Below are 25,040 nucleotides of genomic sequence, written 5' to 3' on the forward strand. Positions count from 1 at the left end.
ATATATATATATATATATATATATATATATATAAAATGTTTGTCCTTAGACTTGGGTCCCATCCCCAGGAAATCCCACGATATATGTAGTGCGTATGTGTGCGTGTAATAAGAATATTCCAAAACCCACTTTCTTCATTAAGGGTTTCTATTGTTGTAATGACTAAAAGCAACTTGGGGAGAAAAGGATTTATTTGGCTTATACTTTCATATCACAGTCCATCACCATGGAAGGAAGTCAGGAGGAATGGTCAGGCAGGAACTGTTGTAGGAGGCCATGGAGAAGTGCTGCCAACTGGCTTGTTCAGAATGTTCCTCTTTCTTATAGCACCCCTAAGACCAGTAGCCCAGAGGTGGCACCACCCACAGTGAACCAGACCCTCCCTCAATCATGATGATTCTTGATCAAGCACCATTCAAGAAAATGAACCATAGGTGTGCCCATAGGGCAATCTGAGAGGGGCATTTTTTTCAACTGAGATTTCTTCCAAATGACTGTAACTCGTGTCAAGTTTACAAAAACACTAGCCAACACACCTACAATACTTTCTGTCCCAAGGAATTTTGATTTAGGATCCCCAGTCTATAATAGTGACTCTAAATGGTATCTTCTTCCACTGGAATAAAAGCATTTCAATGAATCAGTTTCATTTTCATGTTTTGTTTATCTTTGGGTTTATAAAAGTATATACTCTAACACATAGGTAATGTAAAGTACATATATTAACTGAATAGCTTAAACGTCATAGCTTTAGATATAACTAAAACACTTGTATCTTGAAAAGATACTTAATGTTTCAGATAGCACCACCTGGGGCATTATGATAAAGAACAAGAGGCTTTATAGTGAAACGTCTGAAACAAACAGAAGGCTGTTCTGTCTACCATGTGCGTGTTTCCGACTGTGGGCTTCTGGCAGTTTTTATATGCTCTGCTCTTCGAACCATGTCTTCTGCCTGCCCCTCTTACATGTGGTTCTAAAAAAAGGCTGATGGGCACAGTGACCGTGTGACGGAGAGGAAAGGAAGGCACATCTGAATTAGTGGGTTTTTTAAGAATGCTAAGTTATTGGTATTTTGGTCTAAAGAGTGCTTCTGTTGATCTTTATTCAGTGACACTATTTGACCATGGACCTAATGGATCTTACCATACTTTAGACTGTTTCAGTATCTGATCAATTGCTGTATTCTTGCATTCTTTGCAAATGAATGGATACTTCTAAAGTGTTTTAAAGATAGTTGAGAGGATTCTTTCTAGTGCGGGTAATTCTTCACTATCTCCCAAATTATAGTTCATTTTTCAGTACTAGAGTTGAATGCGGGGCCTCAAGCTTACTAGTCAAGTTCTCTACCAATGAGCTACATCTCCAGTGTTGGTTTTAACTGTTCCATCTACCAAGTGAGGGTTTCTGACTGTGGGCTTCTGGCAATTTTTACATGCTCTGCCCTTTGAACCATGTCTTCTGCCTGCCCCTCTTACATGTGTTTATGAGTTTTTAAACTGTAATTATGTAATCTAATTACAGTTAAATTATACTGTAATATTTATTATATTATAACATTTTAACTGTAATAAATAACTCTTCAAATACTTGAACTCCATGAAGCTATTAAGGTTGTGTGCTCAGCATTTCGAGGTAGGACCATTGAGAATTATTCTTCTGGAAAATCAAGTTAGGAGAACCCAAAGAGAAACATTTTGTGGTGTGGTCGTTGGCAGAGATAATGCTGGAAGGTAGATGGAGTCAGGGGAAGAGGGAGTAAGGCTTCCATGGAGAGCACAGTAGGAAGGTGTTGTGATAAATAACTTCAATAACAATCAGAATGGCAGCACACTTAACACAGGAAATGAAGGTTAACTTCCCAAGTTGCTTTTGTCTTTTGTTTTCAGATGTGAAGAAATGTTAATGCTTAAGGGAACAGAGAAACTTGGGGCCTCTGGCTTGTAGGCAAGCGATAACAGGCACATCAACTCTAGGCACTAAGATATTTATTATTCACCTTGTATTTCTTAGAGTAAGATGCTCTTATGCCAGTATTCAAGGCATTATGTTTTATTATAGTGACTGTATAGAAGTAGAAAGCTGCCATTTGTTTAAGAGAAAATACTGAAACCTTACTTAACAGTGTATAATGTTTATAAAGGAAGTTTGTAATAGGAACTTGGCAGGTTTGATTTGTAGGCACCATACTGAGGGCAGCCTTCTATAGCACATCTCTCCAATGTGATTTGTGGACATTCAAAGCCTGCTTGGTTCCCTGCAGGACCACACATGCTGCTGCACTCACTCCTGGACTGTAGAAGTAAATACCTTAATGCTTTATCATTTGACATTCTAACCAAGGAAAAAGAAAACACATTTTATAGGTTTAACTTACCGTGACATTCTCTTCTATTTCCCTTCCCCTTCAGGTATCTCCAGGGCAGCTTACTAAAAAGTATAGCTCATGCTCAACAATATTTCTAGATGACAGCACAGTCAGCCAGCCTAACCTTAGAACCACAATAAAATGGTGAGTACAACTAGGCTGCCAGCGCTGAGCGACAGACCCCTCTGCTAGAGCACCCGAGCCATGCCTGGTCGTTTCAGTCGTTTGATTGTCATGTTAAGACAAAGTTTAAGACATTGGGGTCAATTAGATACTGATTTTTAAGGGACTAAGTGTAAAATTTCAGTTTCCATTTTATCTTAGACTGCATGGTGGAAAGGAGAGCCAGTTAGCAAACAAGAAATCCCAGGAAAAATGTGCCTCTGTCAGGTGCATTTATGTTGTGAAAGCACTGATGAACGTGATAGATGTGTCCAGTTGATCAGTTACAGGCCTAAAACAATGCTTACTGTTTCAGAAACTACTCTGAGTAGTTTGTCCTCTCCTGGCACCATAATACAGGAGCAGCCCCATGCATAGGTTACAGTTGGAGGTGAGTTCTTCCTGCCACAGTGACAGGAGAAGAGCGCAGGGCTTCCCCTGCATTGGAGCTGCCCAGGGAACCCGATTCCTTGGTTTGTAACTATTGATTTTTTTTATTTAACATAGTTTGGGAAATGTTTGATTTTAGAGTGCTAATGCTTTTAATCCCTAATTTTACTCCTCAGTCTAAAACTCATAATGAGCTTTTAATTCTAATTTTGTTTCTAATATCCTAGCTTTAGAAAAAACTGGCCAATTATCAGTAATTTCTTCATTTAAAATCTGCAAGTTCTCATGCATTGTAGTGTATCTTTCCTTTCACACTTTAAAACAACAGTTGAGATTAAATTGTGTTTCAGCAAAAACTAAGCCCCACCTCTGCAGGTCTTGAGTTAATCATCTGTTCAATAATCCCTGGGTGTGGGTTTTTAGGAAAGCCTCAATCTGTGAGACTAAAAAGATAATGGAAGTTTCGTTAGAGTCCTCAGATCATTTTGAATTCAAATAATTCTGATGTTCCTATATGCAATTTGTATATTTTTAAAGAGTAACTTTGGTCACACCAATAGTTTTCATCCCCTTCCCCCAACTCCAATGTAGTCTAACTTTTAGGAATCTACTTTTGAAAGTACAGTTTTAATTTGTTTTCTTTAATTATATTTTAAAAGTCAGTAAATTTACTTGGTGAAGTAGACGTTTACCAAAAAGATTAAAGCAAATTTTGAAAAATGTTTATGATAGACAATAATGCATGATTTTCAAGGAAATTAAAAAACTGTTTTAGCCGGGCAGTGATGGCGCATGCCTTTAATCCCAGCACTTGGGAGGCAGAGGCAGGCGGATTTCTGTGTTCCAGGCCATCCTGGTCTACAGAGTGAGTTCCAGGACAGCCAGGGCTACAGAGAAACCCTGTATCGAAAAACAAAACAAAACAAAAACAACAACAAAAAAACTGTTTTGACTCACACAACTTTTTTCAGTATACATGCCTGCATGTGAACATGGTGGCTCATATCTGCATTCCCAGCAATTGGGAGGCTGAGGTGTCAAGATCCAGGAGTTTCAAATCATCCTCAGCTACATAACAAGTTAGGGGCCAACCTCAGCTACATGAGACTTTGTTTCTAAGACAAGAGAAATTTGGCCTGGAGAGATGCCTCGTTGGTTAAGAGCATTGTCTGCTTAAAACCATCTATCCCGGGATCTGATGCCCTCTTCTGGCATGCAGGTGTACCTGCAGATAGAATTCTCATACATAAAATAAATGAAAAACCCATGTTTGTGAGCACGTGTATTTTTTCAGTTTTGCCTTCCTCTCAATTCATAGATGAGTTCAGATGACTTTAAGAAAGGAGATGCGAGTGAGGCATTAATGCCATTGGTAGAAAGTGGCCGAGCAAGTCCTTTGATCTTCCTTAACCCCTTCCCAATCTTTTCAGCACAATGGGCTCACCCTGGGAACTTGTTACCTTAGACTTAAACCAATGCCAGTTTATCAGAATGCCTTGAGCTAATCTTCTATCAGGGTGACCTTGGTGTGAGGCAAAGTTTAGGAGCCACTGCTTAATGGAAATAAAGAACTGTGCCCGCGCCCCCCCCCCCCCGTGGGACCTTAGATTCATGAGTTTTAAACATTGGTCCCTCCCTTTTCTATAAAAGTGGTTGTTGGGTGGACTGTTGTGTAAGTCTTAGTGTCCTTTTCAGAACCAATTTTTTTGTGTGTGATTTTAAAAATCAGTCTGAGGGTAGAACTGAAGCACTGTAGAAGTATCCATCTTTTATGCCAATAATGTTACAAAGTTCAGATTTTTAAATTTATATACAACTACTTCTAAAATTCATAAATTTATATACAACTACTTCTAAAATTCATAAATTTATATACAACTACTTCTAAAATTCATAAATTTATATACAACTACTTCTAAAATTCAGATTTGCCTTCCCTCAAACATTTTCCCTTTACATTTTAGATGGTATGGGCAGAGGGCAAATAGAACACTTTGTTCCCTAGTTCACATCATTTGTGGCAAACTTAGGAGTAAAGTAATTAGTGTCTAAAGGGTCGTGTCTACTTATTAATATTTCACTTAAACTAATTCGGAATACCTGCCATTAATACTATACCTTGTGCTATACTGAAAGCACTACTTACTTCAGGGTAGCTAGTCCTATCAGCAGATTTGTGAGCACTCATTCATATTTACTAAGTTTGCTACTAATAATCATACAGAAGTGATTTTAAATGCTTTTATTCAGTATGCAAAACTTTTCATTACTTACTTTAGGATGCTAATGGTCTGTGGTGTTAAATGGATAGTCAGCTATAAATCATCTGCAATCTGAGACCTAACCCGAAATTCCTACTGTTTTAAATTTAAACATATATACAAATACTGCAACTTGCACAGAACAAAAGATTCTATAGGTAGAAGGGCAAATGATAGGAGGGATATAGATAAGCATTTGTACATGGCCATAGTCAACAGAAATCATATGTCTTCTAAAACCACGTTGTCTAGTTGTATAAGAAATCAGAGCACTGTAAGTAGAATGGTACTGTTCTAACTGCAGGACGTCAGGGCTTCCCAGGAAGTCAGCCCTGCTTGAAAATGAGAAAACAAATTGCTTCAAATATTTTTTTTCCTTCCACAGTGTGACCTTAGCAATCTATTACCACATAAAGAACAGGTGAGCATTGTTAAATCCGTTTTCCTATTCCAGCCAATCACCTTGCTGATCCCAGATAGTAAGACAGAACCATAGACACCAGAAGCTAGAGTGCTCTAGTACAGCACTGAAATGGACCTTTATTATAATAGAATTCCTTGTCTGAAGACTCTAAACTTGCTTGTTTATATACATTAAAATGTAAAAATATACATTGAAACCAGCACATAATTTTTCAAACTTGATCCTAATAATTTTTTAACTAATTTCTTGTTGTAGTATCTCCTGCATGTATTGTAGATTATTTAACAGTGTCACAATTGTCTGCTCCCGTTGTGACAGTCAAAAAATCACAGCAAAGAGCCATCTTGTTAGCATAATTTTTAAATGACTTTTCTACGTAAAATTGAGAGAAAATATTTCTTTTGCATATCTATAAATTTTAATGTAGGTCTTGGTAGAAAGACAAATAGATTTCCTTGTTTCTCTGTCTTCCTTTCAGTTTGTTTTAAAGAACCAAGAAACCAGTTCTCATTCATATACATTTGAAGGAAAGTTATTTTTAAAGCATTCAGATTTTTTGATGCTCTATAGCACTACACTAAGGGTGTCTCATTGTAATAGAGTTTTGTATCTCTCGTTGAACTCTTAAACACTGTACTCATTGTATAAATGTGCAAATGTTTAATAAGTGTATCTTTTACTAGTGCATAGTTGAATGATGTATCCAGGTCATATGGAGAATAATGAGTCACCCTTCTTATAATGTTAGCAGAAAGTGTGAGCATGGAGAAGCTGTAAGACACATAGCAGAAGGCACAGGGTCCCAAGCTTGGCTTTTACAGAGCTTGACAGCTTGAATTTTATCATGACAAATTATGTTTTCCTCAAAGTGACAAGCGACTACATTCAGTTTTGAGGGCATTTGTAGTTACACATGAAAGTGATGTTCTGTAATAAGGGTCTGGTTGAGTTCACAAGTAAATCACATACAGAATAGTAAAAAAGAAAGGTCAGGATTTAGTGACATTAGTTATCCTGTTTCATCAAAGACGTAAGCAGGCTCAGGAAACAAGTGCAGTGCAGTTACGGTGGCGGGGGGGGGGGGGGGTGGGGGGGGCGGTTTGCTGGCACAGCTGGGATCATGCCAGGATCAGTTCGTTCACACTTGCTCACAGTCGGCAGGCATAAGAAGCAGGCAGTGCTTCATATATATGATGAACAGTTTTGGAGACCATGTGCCTCTGGCTCAGGGACTCTCCTGAGTCCACGACCTCAGAAAAGCAGTGCTTAAATGAGTGCATTTTATTTGTTTGATGAACTTTTACACACACACACACCATTGTGTGTTTTAAAAGGGGGGGGGGCAGTGACGTTTTAATTCATACTATTTATAAGAAGCAAGTGTATATCTTAAACATATAACAATCAGAGAATTAAAGAAAGGCAGAAACTTGTGAAATTTAAATGTTGTTCACATTGATCAAAGTTCTAAGTTCTTAATGTCCACTGCTGCCTTTATGAGGAGGAAGTATAATGTGCTTATTGGCACTGCTAAGCGTGTCCGTGCTTGACAAGCACACTCATAGCAAAGATGCCGCAGTGCTGGGTTAATCCAGGAAGAATTGTAAACCACTTGCCTTGTTAAAGGTTGGGCTTCCCCTGTGGGCCTCACCCTACATCTAGCAGTTGTTAACTAAGACACCACTAATGTCCTGTATTGTTACGTTTTACAGAGATGCAAATAGATCCCTGGACATTTTTGATGAGCGGTCACATCCTCTCACAGTAAGTATCTGTTTGCCTTTCTTAAAATTATATTTTTCTTTCCTAGAATTGTGTTTTCTTTCTGTCTGCGTGTTATGTAGCTGATTACTATGAGAAAATAAATTAGTCCCTCTAGCTTGAGTTAGGAGTGTGCTGTGGCTATGATAAAGTAACAATTGGCTTGATGCTTTGCTTAAGTAGTGAGCCAAGGGAAATAAGTGTATTGTCTTAAATAATAGAAAATTCAGCTTTTCAAAAGATAATCTTTAAGTAACATCAAGCAATATAAATATCTGTAAACAAATTCAACAAATATGTAAAAAAAAAAAAAGGAAATTAGGAAACTTTAAATCAGTTAAAATGGGTATATCTGTAATTTCAGTACCTTGAAGGCTGAACAGTGATTTGAAAGACAGTCTACCTATTAAGAGCAACCTAGTAAGGCCCTAACTTGAAAAACAACCAGTCAGTCGAACCTGTAAAAATTTAAGAAGTCACTTCATCAGACATATACTGGCCAGTCTTGATACTTGACACACATGCTGGTGACTGTTATATGGACAATGTTAAGAGCCTATGGTTATAGGAAACTAAAAATATTTTGGTGTTTTTTTTCCCCCAAAGTATATTGCAGACAACTGTCACCCCTGTGACACTTTTAAGATCAGTATGATTTCAGCATTAAAAAAAAACAAACGTGGGTAGGAGAATGGAAGGGCATATCTAACATTCCTGCGCTTGTGCTCGAGAGTCCTTTTATAAAGGATGGGTGGGTATGAATAGTTGTAGTGCAGCCATAGATTGCTTAACAGTGGGTACATCCTCAAATATGTATTAGGTGATTTTGTTGTGCAAAAATTGTAAAGTACTTCATCTAAGATGGCTGTAGTACACACTGATACTTTACGGAACTGATATTATGTATTTAGTTCATCATTGCCTGAAAAGGTCATTCTTGCCAATTGCTCATAAGATCCCATACTCTTTATATTGAAAAAACAATGAAAGTCACTGGGCATGGTGACACACACTTTTAACCTCAGCACTCAGGAGGAAGCCTCTAGACAAGCATACAAACAAGATGGCTCAGCAGGTAAAAGAACTTGCTGCCAAGCCTGAGGATCTGTGCTTCACCCCCCCCCCCCCCAGTATTGTAAAGGGAAGGGACCGACTCTTAAAGTTGCCCTTTGACCTCACGTGTGCACTGTGGCTGTGCATGCCCATATACATATTTATACAAATGTACACAATACTACCCAATGGAGATTATCTTAAGGAACAGGTGAGCACAATGTGAAGACAGACTCAAGTATTCTTAAGAATACTTAAAAGATTTCCTTCAGTCAATATTTATTTTTTTTTTCTTTCAGAGAGAGAAAGTTCCAGAGGAGTACTTTAAGCATGACCCTGAACACAAATTTATTTACAGATTTGTTCGTACGCTTTTTAGTGCTGCACAGCTGACAGCGGAATGTGCAATAGTGACGTTGGTAAGCTTCCTGCCAAGCTTCATTAGAAAGCTTGTACCCAGATATGTTTAATCCCTGAAATGATCATAAAACCTTTAGTAAGAACCTCCTGAAGGAACGACTGTTAATTTAACAGTCATTATGGTTTAAAATGTTACATTGCCTTTATTATCAAAAAACAATTGCTATTAAAGGCAGTAAGAGTGTTCTCCCATCATACCTCAGTACACATATATGGGCATGTTGATGGGGCAGGAGGAGAAAGCAGTAACAAGCCCAAGTGGTTCACCAGTCTGATTTGCTGCAGTTTAAGGTTCATGCCAGGCTGTGTTCCCCAGGGCCTTCTGTCATATGCTATGCTGGATCACTGTCTAGTTCTCTGACCCTTGGATGATGGGTGCTAATCTACCTCTGCTGATGACTTATTTCTGCCTATGAAGTTGCCCAGGATTATAGTACAGTAGTTCTTAGAGAGGCTTTGTGAACTTGCTAAGCTACAGGTATGTCCTTGCCTTTGTGTCATCCATTGAGAAGGCCTGTAGTAAGACTATTGTTTTGCATAGTGCATGTTATTGCAGCATTTAGGATTTCACTGCCCCTACAACAAATGCACGGAGATAAGTCAGATGCTTGGCCCTGAGGAAAGGTGACTACCTCCTCCTTTACCATCAGTTAGACTCTGAAGAAGCCATGTGCTGTGTTCATGAGCAGAATCGCCCTGTGGGCACCAGTGCTGTGCAGGAGGGAAAGAAAGGTGGCAAGGTCCTTGTTAGTGAGGGAAGCTGCATTCCTGGAAGAACAGAATGGCCCTGCCTGGCCCGTGAATAGCCAAGACTGCAGAGTGAATTTGAGTCAGAAGTAAAGAATTAAAAATATTTGTTGAAGTGCAGAGAACATTAGCAATGAAAATAGGCAGCCAGCCCTCACAGATCTATCTTCAGTGTTTGAAAGACAAGTCTACTGGGGAGGAGGAAATGCAGGAATGAGTAATAGAAAGCAAGATAAGACACTCCAACAATGGTAAGACACTCCCACCAGGCAAATGCTGGTGGAGGCCTCAAGCATATACCCTGGACAGCTGCTCCACACCTCTGTTGTAGCACCAGGCAGAGAGAGAGAGGGAGTAAGACAGAGGGAGGGACGGGGAGGGAGGGAGGGAGGGAGGGAGAGAGAGAGAGCGCGAGCGAGAGCGAGCAAGCGAGCGTGAGAGCAAGGACGGGAGATGGAAGTCTTGCCTTGAGATGATGTCCTGGTAAGGAAGACCACGGGTGTTTTTGCAGGTAGTTGCTTTTAGCCATGAAAATTAAGCATGGTAAAAAACCAACAAACAAACAAACAAAAAAAACAAACTGGAGAGTTTTTTGTTTTAGATAAATGAGTAGAATACCTCCTTAGAGAAGTGGCATTTGAACAGCAGCCTAACTGCAAAGAGGAAGCAAGAAGCTTAGGTGTTATAGGCAGAGGAACAGTGCCAGACCAATGATCTTCAACTTATGGGTCATGATCTCTTCTATCTCCAAAAATATTTTATATTATGGTTCATAACAATAGCAAAATTAGAGTTATCAAGTAGCAGCAAAAACAGTTTTATGGTTATGGGTCCCCACAACATGAGGAACTGCATTAAAGGGTCACAGCATTAGTGAGATGGAGATCCTCTGGGTAAGTCTGTGATGAAAGAGCATTCCATGTACTCAAGGAAAGTAGAATGGCCATGTCGGGGGAGTAAGGACTAAGGGAAATTAGGGGGTGTCTTAGTCAGGGTTTCTATTCCTGCACAAACATCATGACCAAGAAGCAAGTTGGGGAGGAAAGGGTTTATTCGGCTTACACTTCGATGCTGCTGTTCATCACCAAAGGAAGTCAGGACCGGAACTCAAGCAGGTGAGGAAGCAGGAGCTGATGCAGAGGTCATGGAGGGATGTTCTTTACTGGCTTGCTTCCCCTGGCTTGCTCAGCCTGCTCTCTTATAGAACCAAGACTACCAGCCCAGAGATGGCACCACCCACAAGGGGCCTTTCCCCCTTGATCACTAATTGAGAAAATGCCTTACAGCTGGATCTCATGGAGGCATTTCCTCAACTGAAGCTCCTTTCTCTGTGATAACTCCAGCTGTGTCAAGTTGACACAAAACTAACCAGTACAGGGGGATACCAGGAGATACCCGGGTCAGTCTCACAGGGAAAGAGGTTCTAGGTTGGTTAGTAACTATTGCTTAAGTCTTGAGCATGGGGGAAAATGACATTAATTTAGGAGGCTTTTCTACCTGTTTTTGGAGAGATAGACTATAATTGGAGGTCAAAATAGAGGCAAGTGGAACGTTAGGAAGCTGTACAATGGTATATGCAAGCAGTGAAAAATGTCCAGGATAGAGATTTGTTAGATTGCCAATGAAGATAGCAAGAACAGACAGGTGTTGCTTGCAGACTGGAGAAGAATAACAGAGTTTAAGCTTCTACAACCAGGCAGGTGGAGAGGTAAAGAGGTCTGAATTTGTAAGTGAAGGCACTGATGAATGGCTTGGCAAGAGCTGTTTCAGAATAGTGATAGCAGCCAGAGGCAGAAACAAGTGGGTGCACTAAGTGGTTGGCTGGAGGTGGGCTGGCATGTTCATGATCTGCTGCTGAGCTGAGCTGAGCAGAGCAACCAGGCAATAATGTTGAACTAATCTCTGGCTGAGGGAGGGGAAGAATGCTGTGCACAGTGGGATGGAGCCAGGCCCACAAAACACAAGAGTTGGCTTTGGATTGAAGAAAACAAAGTCCTCTCTTCCACTGACATAGGACAAGTGTTACTGAGGACCAGGACCTACCATACCTGTCAGTAAAGGGCAGTCAAGGTTTGCCAGTGCTCCGCTGCTCTCTGACTTCAACTTCTGGAACAGCCGGGGTACCCTGAGAGAAAGATTCATTCCTCAGATAGTTGAGAGTGCCAAGTATGGGGGCTGGAGGATAAACTCATAGAGAACGTGTAATATTTGGCAGACATTTGTGTTTGGAAAAAAAACTGAGTTTGAAGAACATTACGAAATCTGAGCCGTTAGTCTAATGACCTTAAAAAAAAGTGATTATCTCTTAAAAGTCAATTCCTTTTGACTTTTTTTTTATCTTGATAAAAAGCACTTCATACCATATATGGGCTGCCTTCCACAACTGAACTCAACATCTAGTTTCTACCAATTAAAGATCATAAATACTTGTTGGGGAGCTTCTCTTGCCGTCCTCCAAACAGGACTGTTTGCATTAGCATAGCACTTGCATTGTCTCTAGGATTGTCACTAATCTAGAGGTGATTTAAAACCACATCAGAGCACTCAGGAGACTGAAACAGCCATAAAATGAGTTCAGGGCCAGCCTGAGCTGTATGTATAGTGATACCCTGTCTAACAAACACTCATGATCTGCCTGCTTCAGTCTGTGGAGTGATTAAAGGCAAGGGAATTAATGAAATTTCAGATTATGTAAGAGAGAAAATGACTTTAAGGAAGTGAGAGCGGAGAAGGGGAAATAATTGTGTAAAGGACCATCCTTAGGTGCAGGTGGCTCTGTGATGGCACTGTGCCTGTGATGCTGCTCTACCCAGCAGCCACTGGGAGGCTCTCTTGTCCTAGTTCCACACAGGGTTACTGTGAACTGGGAAAGGTTTAAATAGTCTCAGGGTGGCTTGGTTTTTATACACTTAAGCCTAGCATTAGCATGCCTTTAAAATTAAATGTGAGAAACTTGGGTTTAATGAACAGCCTGAATCTGCACTGAGCCTGTTTGCTGCTCTGCAAGCATGAAAATGACACCAATATCACTCACTCTTCAGAATGCCCTTAACTAATGACAGTCCTTGCTCTGATGAATGGGCAGAGTGGGCAGCAGAGATGTCTGACTTCAGATCTAGCCTCTTGCTTAGGTAGAGCAGAGTCTCTGAAGACCTGCCTAGTGAAGCACAGAGGAGCCCTGTCATCCACACATTCAGTACACACCCTGAACTAAAGCTCAGCTCTCTATTCCGCAGGTTTACTTAGAGAGGCTCCTAACTTATGCTGAGATCGACATTTGTCCCACCAACTGGAAAAGAATTGTTCTGGGAGCCATTCTTCTTGCCTCCAAGGTTTGGGATGATCAGGCTGTATGGAATGTAGACTACTGCCAGATCCTCAAGGACATTACAGTTGAGGACATGTGAGTATATAAGGTTTTGGAATGCTTTCAGAACCATTTTTCTAGTACTCTTAATTTGCTACTATAATTAATTTGCTACTATAAAGTTTTACATAAAACTTGAAGAATGTTTTTAAAGGCTGTTTAAAACTCTTGTTTAAAGTTCTTTTTTGTCTGTTTGTTTTCCAAGACAGGGTTTTTCTCTGTATAGCCTTAGTTGTCCTGGAGCTTACTCAGTAGACCAGGCTGGCCTCGAACTCAGAAATTCACCTGACTCTGCCTCCCAAGTGCTGGGATTAAAGGCGTGAGCCACCACTGCCCAGCTTGTTTAAAGTTCTTAAAACTTTCCACCATGTATGTGTTTTGTTATATTGTATTTCTGTTCAAAAGAATAAGTTAACTAAGCAGCTACTTAGGCAGTGGAAATAGACATAAAACTACATTCTTATCTCCAACTTTACAGCAGTTCATAGCTTCCATCATTAATTGGTAGGTCTTGATATAATATGTTTAATAATGTGCTTGATAAATTATTTTTCTTGTTGGTTTTGGTGACCCTTGCAAGGACAGCATAGTACTACAGTATATATGCTATTACTTTTTAAAAGCCTCCTCCCCTTTTAAGGGGCTTTTGAAAGGGTCTGCCTGTGTTGATGTCTCAGAGCATCTAGACTTCTGTAAGGTTTACCTTGAGCCTGAGTCATTCATTGTCTATTTACTCTTGCTGTCCCTCCTTTTAATCTGAGCATTTATAACAGAAACTATGAGGTACAAAAGTAAAAGTTTTTCTCCTCTGCATGTGGAGTGTTTGTTTTTAGAGATGGTCTCATGAGCCAGGAAGCTCCAGGCTTCCTCTCAGGCAGTCCTAGAAGCAGCTCAGAGGTTTCTGTGGGTTATGAGGACACTCAGCACTTGCCCAGTTACAGCAGCGCTCTACAGGCCCCAAGCTCACTGAGAGCATAGACTTAGTGATGGCCACTAGCATGGGCTTCATCCTGTAATGGGCAAGGTTGTGTGTGCAAGCAGGATGCACACTGGAGAGGTTCCAGCCAACTCTGAAAGTGCCCACTTGACAGTGAAGATGTCACTTAGTGGGTAGCACTCAAGAAATCGTGTAGTTATGAAGAAACTCCTTGATTATACTGAACATCATAGGAAGATGAAGGTATGAGGGTAAAAGAAGTTACCCATTTCTATAGTTAGGACTGTCAGTCAAAATTACTAAACGGTTTATAACTGAAGTAACTAAGGAACCAGTGGCAGCAACTGGAATGTTTGGTGAAAATGACTGTTCATAAGTGGTTACTGCACTGGTAGCCATCTTAGCAGAGGCTATGACAACAAAAGAATCTGAAATAAATAGACACTTGTGAGGCCAGAGTGACTGGTTACTGTGTCAGTCCTCGTCAGACTGGCTCCTGGGAAAAAGCAAGATGTGTAATCATATGCCACTCGTGACAGCCAAAAATAATCATACACACCACTCGTGATGGCTGAAAGTATCTTAAAACTTAAACTCAGATACTAGGGGCTCTGGTTGTAGTTATAAGGTCAGAAAAGATTTAGAAAAATATTTAGATTTCCCAGACATGAACCCACTGCAGGAGCAGTGGTGACAGGGCTGAGGCTCTGGTCCTCACAAACCTTTTGTACTGAACAGAGAAACACCAGGAGCCATGTTCCTAACAGTCACCTTTTGTTTATGATCTCTGCCAACCAAAGAGCATGACAACAAGGTTAATACACATTTGTCTCCTTCCCCCGCTGTTGTTAAAAATGTGTGTCTATCATATTTTTCTTTAAACTTTCCACCATGTATGTGTTTTGTTATAATGTATTTCTGTTCACAAGAATAAGCTAACTAAGCAGCTGCCGCTCAGAAAGTGTGCTGTGCCTGTAAACGGCGTGTCATTCAGAAGGTGCATAGTATGTTGGCATAGTGCTTTTCTTCAGTGATTAAACTCTATTAATAGACATGCTAATCCTGGGAAGGGCTGTATTTTAACACAGTTAAAATGTATTAGTGGAGAAAATATAAAAGGGATAGTGAAGTATGTTTGTTCCAGGAGCAAATTAAGTCTTGATTACCTGATTATCAAAACATTATCTGATTTACATTTCTATAGGCTTATTGTCATATGAACAGGAAATTAATTTGGAAGTAAGCTGTTTAGCTTTAATTTCAGCAAATGAGAAAACCATATTTTCTACTGTCCATATAGAAATACTTTTTGAGGCACTTAGAAAAAAAAGAAAAAAGAAAGAAAAAGGAAAAAATTAAAAACTTAGAACCAATAAACTAAGTATGTTCTAAGATAAGCCTCGGTGATGTTTGCTTAAGTATTTATAATTTCTAGAGAGGATTGTGACTGGTCAGGTGTACTCTCATTTTATGTTGAGTAACGCTCAGCACGGTCACAGAGCTACGTTCATTCATCACCCTCTCTCCTCCCGGACCACATTTCCCACTTTATTAAGCTCTCTTCTCTGTGTCTGTGACCCAGGTAGGGCAGCAAATGCTTGCAGTTTTTATTCCCTGCACAGGAACCAGATTTGTTGGTCCAGTTCTCTACTAGGTGTAGTATACTAAAGTGGGTTTAGTGTAGCCAGGACATCTGCCTTTGATTTCCCTGCTTTCCAAAATTTAAAATGAGTGTCTTGACTGTCATATTAAGAGTTTGTCACCTTAGTGCAGTATTAAGGTGAGCAGAAACTTAGATTATGCCCTTTTGACATAGCCTTATGTGCTGGGGCAGGGGGAAGGGATTGCCTTTCCCATCCACTGTAGCTTATGTATTTATTTATTTATTTATTTGAGATGAATCCTTGTTGCTTCAAGAGTTTTTCCCCCTCAGAGATAATAGCGTAGCTCTCGATGGATCCATTTGTTGCCGTGGTGATGTGCCCACTCCTTTTGTTGGCGCTTCTCTACTTCAATAAGCCCCTTCCTGTTATCAGCCCGGTGAAAATGTCTGCAAGTTCTTCAGAGCTAATAAACAGCATACATCATTCCTTTCATCTGCTCACTATAGCAGGCCTTGTGAGTGAGCACGAAGCATGAATCGTCCAGCTGCACTAATGGAACTCTGAAGAATGAGCCTGCAAGTCAGCAGCACCGGCGCATGAGAGGGCTGGACCCTTTCCCCTCCGCCCAAACCCAAGAGCGCTGGGATGTGGAAAGGACCACAAATAGCTGAACCTTATTTGAACATTAGTATTTTAATCCAGCTGGGTAGTCTTCACGTGTTCCAAAATAGAATTTAGAACTATCCTAGAAGCTCTGAATGATACTTTTGAAGATAGCCCAGTTGACTAAAATTGTCCTGTGTGAGTTTTGATATGTTTCTCCTCCTCCAGGAATGAGATGGAAAGGCATTTCTTGGAGCTTCTCCAGTTTAATATTAATGTTCCTGCCAGTGTTTATGCCAAATACTACTTTGACCTTCGCTCCTTAGCAGATGACAACAACCTGAATTTTCTGTTTGCTCCTCTCAGCAAAGAAAGAGCACAGAACCTAGAGGTAAGGCTGTGCTCACTAAGTGGGGTTTCCTTCAGCCTCCTGGCCAGCATCTGTGGAGACAATGGAAAGCTTTAAACTAACACACTGAAGAGGGCAGTCTCTCTTGGGCATCGTATTTTCTGGGCCTTTTATGGTTTCTCCAAGTATCTACATTATATAGAGAGGTAAATATTGCCTCCTGTGATCATAATTCAGAGTCATTTTAATCAAATGTAATGTAGTTTTAATAGTTTCCCTATTGATGGGGTTGGAGAGATGGCTCAGCAGTTAAGAGCATTGAATGCACTTCCAGAGGTCCCGGGGTTCAATTCCTAGTACCACATGGCAGCTCACAACTGTCTTTTAATTCCAAGATCTGACATTCTCACACAGATATGCATGCAGGCAAAATACCAATGCACATAAAATAAAAATAATTGTTCCATATTTAAGCTCTGTATTCCCACAAAACCCTTCGTGAAACTTCTTGAAATGATGTCCTTAATCACAACTCTGCTTCGTTCGTTCCACTCCGTTGACAAATTGTCAGGGTTTAGACACCATGACTATATTAGCATTAGGGGCTCAACTGAGACCTATGTTAAGAGTGGTAATGGGGCCAGAGAGCTGGCTCAGAGATTGAAAAGTGCTTCCTGTTCTTCTAGAGGATCTGAGTTCAAATACCAGCAGTCACATCCAGTGCTTCACGATTATGGGACTCCAGCTCTAAGGGATGGATCAAGCACCTTCAGATATCCATGAGTAGCCCTCCCCCTCCTCCCTACCACAATCATAAATAAAAATGTTTTAAAAATGAAAGTGGTATCTTATATAAGGCAAAGTGGTATTTCTGGCTTAAAATTTTTAGTAAATTTAAATTAGAAATAATAGAAAATTTACTAATAAAAATTAGTAAATAAGTCACACCGATTCACATACTTTAGAATGGAACTCCTTAAGTCCCTTAGTAATTTAGAATGTTTTTCTACTATTAAATGTGCTAGTGAAATAGCAGCTTTAAATGCTTCAGTCATTAGACTCCTGCCATCACATACAGCATTTGCCCACCTTGTTAGCCTTGTTTTTAGACTAATGAAAAGTAAGTAAATACTAATTATGTCTTCACAGGTGTGTGCTATTTTAAAAAAAGGTTACACAAGTAACATGATGATGATGTAAAAACCTGTCAGATCATCTTCTGTGTCTTTGAAAACTGTGTGTGGTACATGTATCTGCAGCTGGCATAGGTGGCTTCCTGACTCGCTCTTCATTTACAATTTAAAATAAGGTCTCTCATTGAATCTGGAGCTCACCAGTTGCTAGACAGACCATTGAGGTCCTGGGCTTCTCCTGTCACCACTGCCTAGCACTGGGAAAACAGGCATATGCCACTGTGCCTGGCCCCTTCCATCCATGCAGGGAATGCAAACTCAAGTTGTGCATGCACTCTCGGGACAGGGGTGTCTCTCCCGTAACTTAATGAGGTTGCCCTTTAATAGGCATTTGAGTCAGGACTCTGGAAAGATTAGTCAGTAGCAGCAAGTACCTTCCGCAAGACAGCACTGTTGCCCTTCTCTTCAGGAATCTCATGTGGCTGCATTTGTTTAGAATCTAAAGGATGGCTTAGTATACCAGGAGGTCCTCGCCTGCTCCTTGGAGTAGTTTGTGTTGCTTTCTATTTTGTTTCCTTAAAGTTGCATTCCTTTTCAAACCTCTCTGTTGTTTGATTTCCTTTTCTAGGCCATTTCAAGATTGTGTGAAGACAAATACAAAGACTTGTGTAGAGCTGCTATGAGAAGATCTTTAAGCGCTGATAATTTCATTGGTATTCAGCGCTCTAATGCCATCCTCTCTTAAGAGAGAGACTCGAGGAGTAAGAACACCAGGGACTCCTCATTGACGGGCTGGAGCAACAGCACCTCTCCTGATCAGAGAGCAGCAGAGGTGGGACTCCACGGGATGGGAAGACCTCAGATTCAAGAGACTCTGGACAGTGACTGCTGACTCCATAGGAAAGAATGGGACCTTGTCAAAGCAACAACTCTCTGTCCTTTGTAATGTAGACGGTTACAGAAGCCACTCCACAGCAAAGCGCTGACCACACACATAGTGCTTACCATGTAGGCCAATGGCTGTGAAATATGTGAGGTTTTTAAATTGTTTCAATTGTTAGACTTTTGTTTGAGACAGGGTCTTACATAGCCTGGGCTGGCCTCAAACTAAGTATATGATTGAGGCTGTCCTTGAACTCCTATCTTCCTGCCTCTACCTCCCAAATGCTGGGATTACCATGCCTGGCTCAGATTTTTAGACTTTAAAGACACTAACCATATAACTTTGGTTTTTCTTGCCCCTGCCCCACCCAACTGCTGCATATGCTTTTAGAATTGATGCATTTCAGTATTACCATTAAAACATGAGAATCCTCCTCCATTTTTGTGGTGCTGGGAATCAAACTGAAGACCTAGCATGTGCTTGGTGAGCATTTGACCACTAAGCAACACTCCTCAGCCCCAAACAGGATTCTTAGCACTCATGAAACCACCCAGGAGCAGATTGTAGCCTCATTAGGTATTAAAGGTTCTCTCACTGTATCATCAGAGCTGCTAGTCATTACTGGCAATCAGTTTAAATTACCAGAAAGCTGCTGGAAACACTTGCCATTCACGTTGTTCGCAAGCGCTGCTTGCTGGCATTTTGGTGTGTTTGGAGCCATAAAGAGAAAGCATCCTCTGTTGACCACTTCTGTTGCGTCCACGCTGCACTCATTTCCTGTTAACTATTAATGGTGCTTCTCATCCTCTGATTGTTTCTCATGTGTTAAACAAGTGTATTAAAGATGTTTTCATAATGCCAAACAACATAGCAGGTCAGTGAACATGATCCAATAGTAAAAATACAAGGGGTCCCCAAAATTAGTGATTGCTTCACACTTACTGTCCTGTGGGTTCTCTGGGGACACTGCAACAGACGTCACAAACTTGCACAAAACATCATTTGAAAGTTTTAGTTTTACCAATTTGAAGCTAATTTAATTTTATTGTTTCTCAGATTGTAACCATAAACCAAAAATATTCCAAGTGTGGGAAATTAAATTGAAGAGAAAGGTGACTTAAAACTTTGAAATAATGTTTCATTAGTTTTGTAGCATTTGTGATTGTACGGCATCAGAGCTGACAACTGCGTGGAGATGGGAGCTGCCGTGTCTTTCCATGGAAGCACTCCTGTTTTCAAGTGTTCTCTGCCAGGCTGGGCTCTAGCTGCTTTGATCACCTAAGTGTCTTTACACTCAGTTAAGGGAGGCTATGAAAAGCGGTGTTAACTCACATGGAACAAATCAAAGGGAATCAGATCCTCAAACAGCAGGTGAAATGAGCAATTAAAAACCCTGTGCGCGCTCCTGGTTGCAGGTCTCTCTTAAGCCGCGTCCCTGCAGGCCTATGCACGGGCTTTCAGCGGGCGGCAGGGAGCAAAGACTGCGAAAGGGATGGCAGCAGCAGCTAAAGCGGAAATAATAAAGGATTTGCATCCTACAACTATGTGCATTCTATTTCTTCTCACATCTAACCTTGGGAGTCTTACCTAAAAAGCCTTTTGTGGGCCACGAATACTTTCTCTTGAGGCCGCAATGCTTCCCTTGCTCGTCAGTGCTGCCAGGCTCATCACTTTTAAAGGACAGACATAAGTGTTAAGGAAGGATGTATGAAATATTACAATCTACCACCTCAAAAAAACATTGTTTATGGAGTTCAGAGCTTAGAGATTCAAGTATTGATTGCAGTTTTATTTTGAAAAGAATGCTACAACTTAACGTGGTTTTTCTTTCTCATGTTTATATTAAAAGCTAATAAATTCTATTTTAATTAAAATATGGCTAGTGTGTTTGTACCACTTATCTGTCCACAGGGTATTATCTCTAGAACTTGTGTTTACCTTGGTCATGAAAGCTTTTACATACTCACCAATCTGTCACTAGTTCAGGAGTAAATAATTGTGCTCCTCGGCCTTCCTAATGCTGAGACCCTTAATACAGTTCCTTGTGTTGTGCTGACCCCTGAACACTAGGTTATTTGTATTGCTACTTCATGACTAAATGTGTAAACGTATGAATTGTAATGAAAATATCTGAGAACCCCTGTGAAAGGTTGTTCCACCCCTACCCCAAAAGGGATCACAACCCACAGGTTGGGAACCACTGGCTTAGGAATAATGCGTTCTGCCTAAAGATAGTGTATTATACTAGGAGCCTGTCTAGCCACAGTATTTAGTAACAGCATGCAGAAATAGCTCATTGTGAATCAGGAAGAAGCATAGTAGAAGATGAAATTATAGATGTAACACCAAAGAGAATGTGGCTAGAATGGTATCAAATTAGAACATGTTCCAGGGAGTAAAGCAGAACGGGGGGATTTGAATTAGTGTTACTTAAAGCATGTTACATGAAGCTTAACATGTTTCAGGTGTCCATTTCAGGTGGGACAAACCCAATCAACCTAAGGGGTTTTGGTTTTGTTTTGAGACAGGGACTTTTCATTTTGTATCATGGGCAGGTCTGGAAATCTTGAATCCACCCCACCCCGACTCCTCAGTGAGGTTCCTGAAGAGCTTCAGTGATTGTTGCTAAACCCTGCACATGCCACATACACGTTCATCTTTCCAATGTGTGAACTTAGATCTTCTACGGTGGATCGCTTTGTTCTTGACATAGGATAATTGAACTGACAATTTAGGACGGGAAAACCTGTCATAAGTCACACAATTTGTACCTTGCAGCTAGAGACATCATTAAATGGTTAAGAGCATGTGTTGCTCTTGCAGAGAACCTGAGCTCAATTCCAATACCACATCAAGTACCTAATGGCTGCCTGTAACCCCACATCCAGGGAGCCTGACATGCTTCTGACCTCAGGCACAAACATGTACACAAGTTAATAATTTTAAAAGGATTTCTATGTAGAAATGCTGAGTGGTCAGATGATGTTAGTGGTCTGTAAGAGGGACTAGGGACATGTTTCAGATGCTAGGATATGAGTCATTTTAATAAATGGGAAGTTGGATCAACTGAGAATGTAAATGTCACTCAAAGAGGGTAGGTCTCTGAAAATGAAGCTTGGGAACCAAATCACCAATAGGGTGCTTACCTATCTCTTCTCAGGGTTCTGTCCTTTGAAAAGATTACAGAAAGAGACATCTGCCTGGACTCAATCAGTTCCGGCTTTGTGTTTTAGAGGGTAGGTGGTGGTGGTCTGCTTGGTTTTTGTTTTTTACCTCTAGAGTTCAACTTATTATTTTTTCAGACAGTGTCTCACTATGCAAGTCTGACTGGCCTGGAACTCTCGTAAGTAGATCAGGCTGCCCTTAGACTCAGAAATTCTCCTGTCTCTGCCTCCAGATTGCTGAGTTTAAAGGCCTGGGCCACCACACTGACCTCAGAGTTCTCACTGGGGTATGACAATTTCATTATACCCAAAAGACAAAACTCTGAAGTGCATGTTTGAGTTTGATGCCAGTATAACTACCATTTTCGCAGGTTGAAAAGTAGTCCTGCCCGATCACTGCTAGATTTCTTTGTATCAGATTCCAACTCAGACCACCCTTTCACATTTCCTGTTTTGTTTTTAGTTCAACAGCACAGACCTTTGTTTTTCTGGCAACTCAGCTTAGTTTCTTATATCCCTAAATACAGTATTCCCTGGTTCGAAGGTGTCCTTCAGTACTAAAAATATCAGGTTAGGCAGGGTTTTCATAAACTAAGCTATGCAGGCCAGCTTTGCCACCTTTCGCAACCCAGCTTCAGCCACCTTTAAAATGATTGGTTTGCCTGCCTCTCCCTCCACCAAGAAGCTGCATTCTTAACATAGTATTATTTAGAAAGGAAGCTCTCAGCAGAGAAATATCCCAAGGTATAAAGGACTAGTTTCTGTGCAGACTGTGAGTCTAGCATCCATCACTTTAAGTCCAGCATAAGATTATTTCTGGTTTAACTACAAGCCCACTTAGCCTACCTGGAGTCCCGACTCTGCCAGCAAATGTCACAGAGGATAGAATAGGGCCATTAAGAGCAACCTTGGTTTTGTGGACTCTTTTCACTCAACCATTTTAAGTGGGTTTGCCAGTAAGAGAACATGTTCTTGCTTTGAAATAAGCTTTTAGGAATCCCACCCTGTGGGTTGAGCTCTTCAGTGTGCAGGAAGGACCACTGGGGCTGTTACATTATATAGAAGAGGAATCCTAAATCCAGTGAGAAATTAACATTCTTTTTAAAAGGGAAAAGTTCAGATCTTTAAAAATTTTAAAAACACCTAGCCTTAGAACTGCCGGAAAAAACTGGGCAGTTTCGGTGTGATCAAGGAAATGCAGTGGTAGTCCCAGAACTTAAGAGCCACGGCAAGATACCAAATACGATGTTTCCAAGGACTTGAAAAGATACCTAGGGGAGTATGATCGATTAAAAACAACCCTGCTGCTTCATTTCCTTACCCTTCAAGTCTACAAACCACCTGTAATCCCAATGGTTAGTTCTCTAGAACTAATTCCTCCAAAGGCTGACAGTCAGTGTACCCCCATTTCCCCTTCCCCGTCCTCACGGCTCAAAGCCCGGAGAGTCTGTTGCAATAGACTATCCCAGCTTTGTCACCTGTAATCTTTTTGACTAATGCCCAACAGGACACACTTCACGCTGGTTACTATATAAAAGCCCTCCACTGATGCCAGGTTCAAAGAAACGCAGGCTTTCTATGGCTTACAGGCTGCCTCCCTAGCTCACCTGTGCCAGCCCATCCACGTTCCCCAGAACAGCAGCCTCCAAACTCAACAGTGCTTAGCAATTCCACTACTTGGACTTAGTGCGATCCTTTCCATGTCCCACTATTTCTCAAGATAGGGTCATCAAATGACCTTCCAGCAGCTTGTCCATGAGCAATGTGCTCTCTCTGAATGCAATATGGTATCATGAACTCTGGATCCCAGAACAGTAGTGGGGAATCTGATGAAGTCTAGAGTTTCCATTGACTGTTTTAGTTGTAAGATGGTTCAGGCACACTTTGATCCCAGCACTCTGGAGGCAGAGGCTGGTGGATCTCTTGAGTTTTGAGGCCATAATTCCAGAACAGGTAGAGCTACAGGCAGCTAGAGACCCTGTCTCAAAACAAAAACAAAGCAAAACAAGATTATTTGCATTAGGGAAATGGGTAAAGGGAAAACAAGAACTCTTAATTATCCAAGCAATTAAAAAAAATGGGGAGAAAATTTCCCAAGTTTAAATACCTTTTTATTAGCCGGGCGTGGTGGCACACGCCTTTAATCCCGGCACTTGGGAGGCAGAGGCAGGCGGATTTCTGAGTTCGAGGCCAGCCTGGTCTACAAAGTGAGTTCCAGGACAGCCAGGGCTACACAGAGAAACCCTGTCCGGGGTGGGGCTGGGGGGAGGGGGGGCTTTTTATTAAAAAAATCTGAAACCCACTAAAGTCCCAGGGCCAACTAAATCTCAGATCCCTGGGGCTGAGACTGGACTCTGTGAAAGCACTCCTCTATTCCTCCCCACAACACACCAGGGACAGCCGAGGACTCCTGGCTTTCCATTAAAAGCCCCTAGATCTAACCATTTAAATATTCTGAACCACCGAATATAAGCACTACTCTTCTCTCCTTTTCACAAATGATAAACTGATTCATTTATTCTATGTGACACAAATGATAAATCTGAAATACTAACAGGTGGAGCTAGGATTCGAACCAACAGTCAGCCTGTCTGTATCTTCAGTCCATACACTCAGCCATTCTCCTCAGCATGGTTTCCATCTTTACAAACTAAAGAACTCTGGTGGAGGCATTTAAAGGAGGGGGTCTTATTGCCCATGATTTGGGGGACCTACTTTTTCTCCAACATATCAGGACCCTCTGCTCCAGTGTCTGACTCTCCTTTCTCCACTGGGTGAAAGCTGACCTGAGAACAGAGGGAGACATACGGACTAGAGTTCCTGTGCGTGGGAACCGTGGTTGCTCTTTCTGATGCTTCTCCCCGGCCCCCACACACATACACTCAAGTCCATTGCAATCATATTCACATTGAGTCAGTCAGTATTATGCTTCTGCCCTATAACATTTAAAACCTTAAGGACCCATCTTTCTCTCACATTTTCCCACAATGCCCGAGACTCACTAGAGAACACCAAAATGAGGTACTGGATACCTTAGGGAGTCACTAGAATGTTGCCAAGTCAGGAGCATACAAGTAGAAGGCAGTAAAGATTCTGACATCCAAATTATCCAGGGGTGTCATTCTCAATGGATTCAGGTCCTCTCACAGCTCCTGATTTAAAGTTATTTAAGCTCAACACGTATTTGAAGCCTGAAGGATAAGCTGTGCTGGGAGTTCCTGCCCCCGCCCAACTAGACTCACACAGACTATGCATCATGCACACATATCCATCAAACCAAGCATACCCGGGACACACCCCAGCTCTTCAATGAAACTCCCTTCACTTCAAGTGAACAAAGCAAGCCCCACACAGACAGGAGAAACCCAGGAAGCACAGAGGAGGAAATGGTCTTTTGTAGTTGTTTTTGCAATT

The 25,040-nt window shown here is 41.1% G+C and overlaps 1 protein-coding gene across 3 annotated transcripts in view; it reads left to right on the forward strand.

The window, feature by feature from the left end:
- Nucleotides 1-20,336, forward strand: part of Ccnyl1 (cyclin Y like 1) — a 37,858-nt gene extending 17,522 nt beyond the window's left edge. The window contains exons 5-11 of one of the 3 annotated variants that reach the window (XM_021171835.2): nt 2,412-2,512; nt 5,567-5,602; nt 7,318-7,369; nt 8,719-8,838; nt 12,823-12,989; nt 16,326-16,488; nt 18,208-20,336. In XM_021171835.2, the coding sequence (XP_021027494.1) occupies nt 2,412-2,512; nt 5,567-5,602; nt 7,318-7,369; nt 8,719-8,838; nt 12,823-12,989; nt 16,326-16,488; nt 18,208-18,324 (756 nt within the window). In that variant the 3' untranslated portion in view covers nt 18,325-20,336. Of the gene's footprint in view, nt 1-2,411; nt 2,513-5,566; nt 5,603-7,317; nt 7,370-8,718; nt 8,839-12,822; nt 12,990-16,325; nt 16,489-17,132; nt 17,244-18,207 lie in introns of those variants that run through there. The other 2 variants (XM_021171845.2, XM_029478913.1) reach the window with 2 other exon arrangements.
- Nucleotides 20,337-25,040: the final 4,704 nt, after the last annotated feature.

This window comes from Mus caroli, chromosome 1, assembly GCF_900094665.2.
Source record: "Mus caroli chromosome 1, CAROLI_EIJ_v1.1, whole genome shotgun sequence".
Classification (NCBI taxonomy): domain Eukaryota; kingdom Metazoa; phylum Chordata; class Mammalia; order Rodentia; family Muridae; genus Mus; species Mus caroli.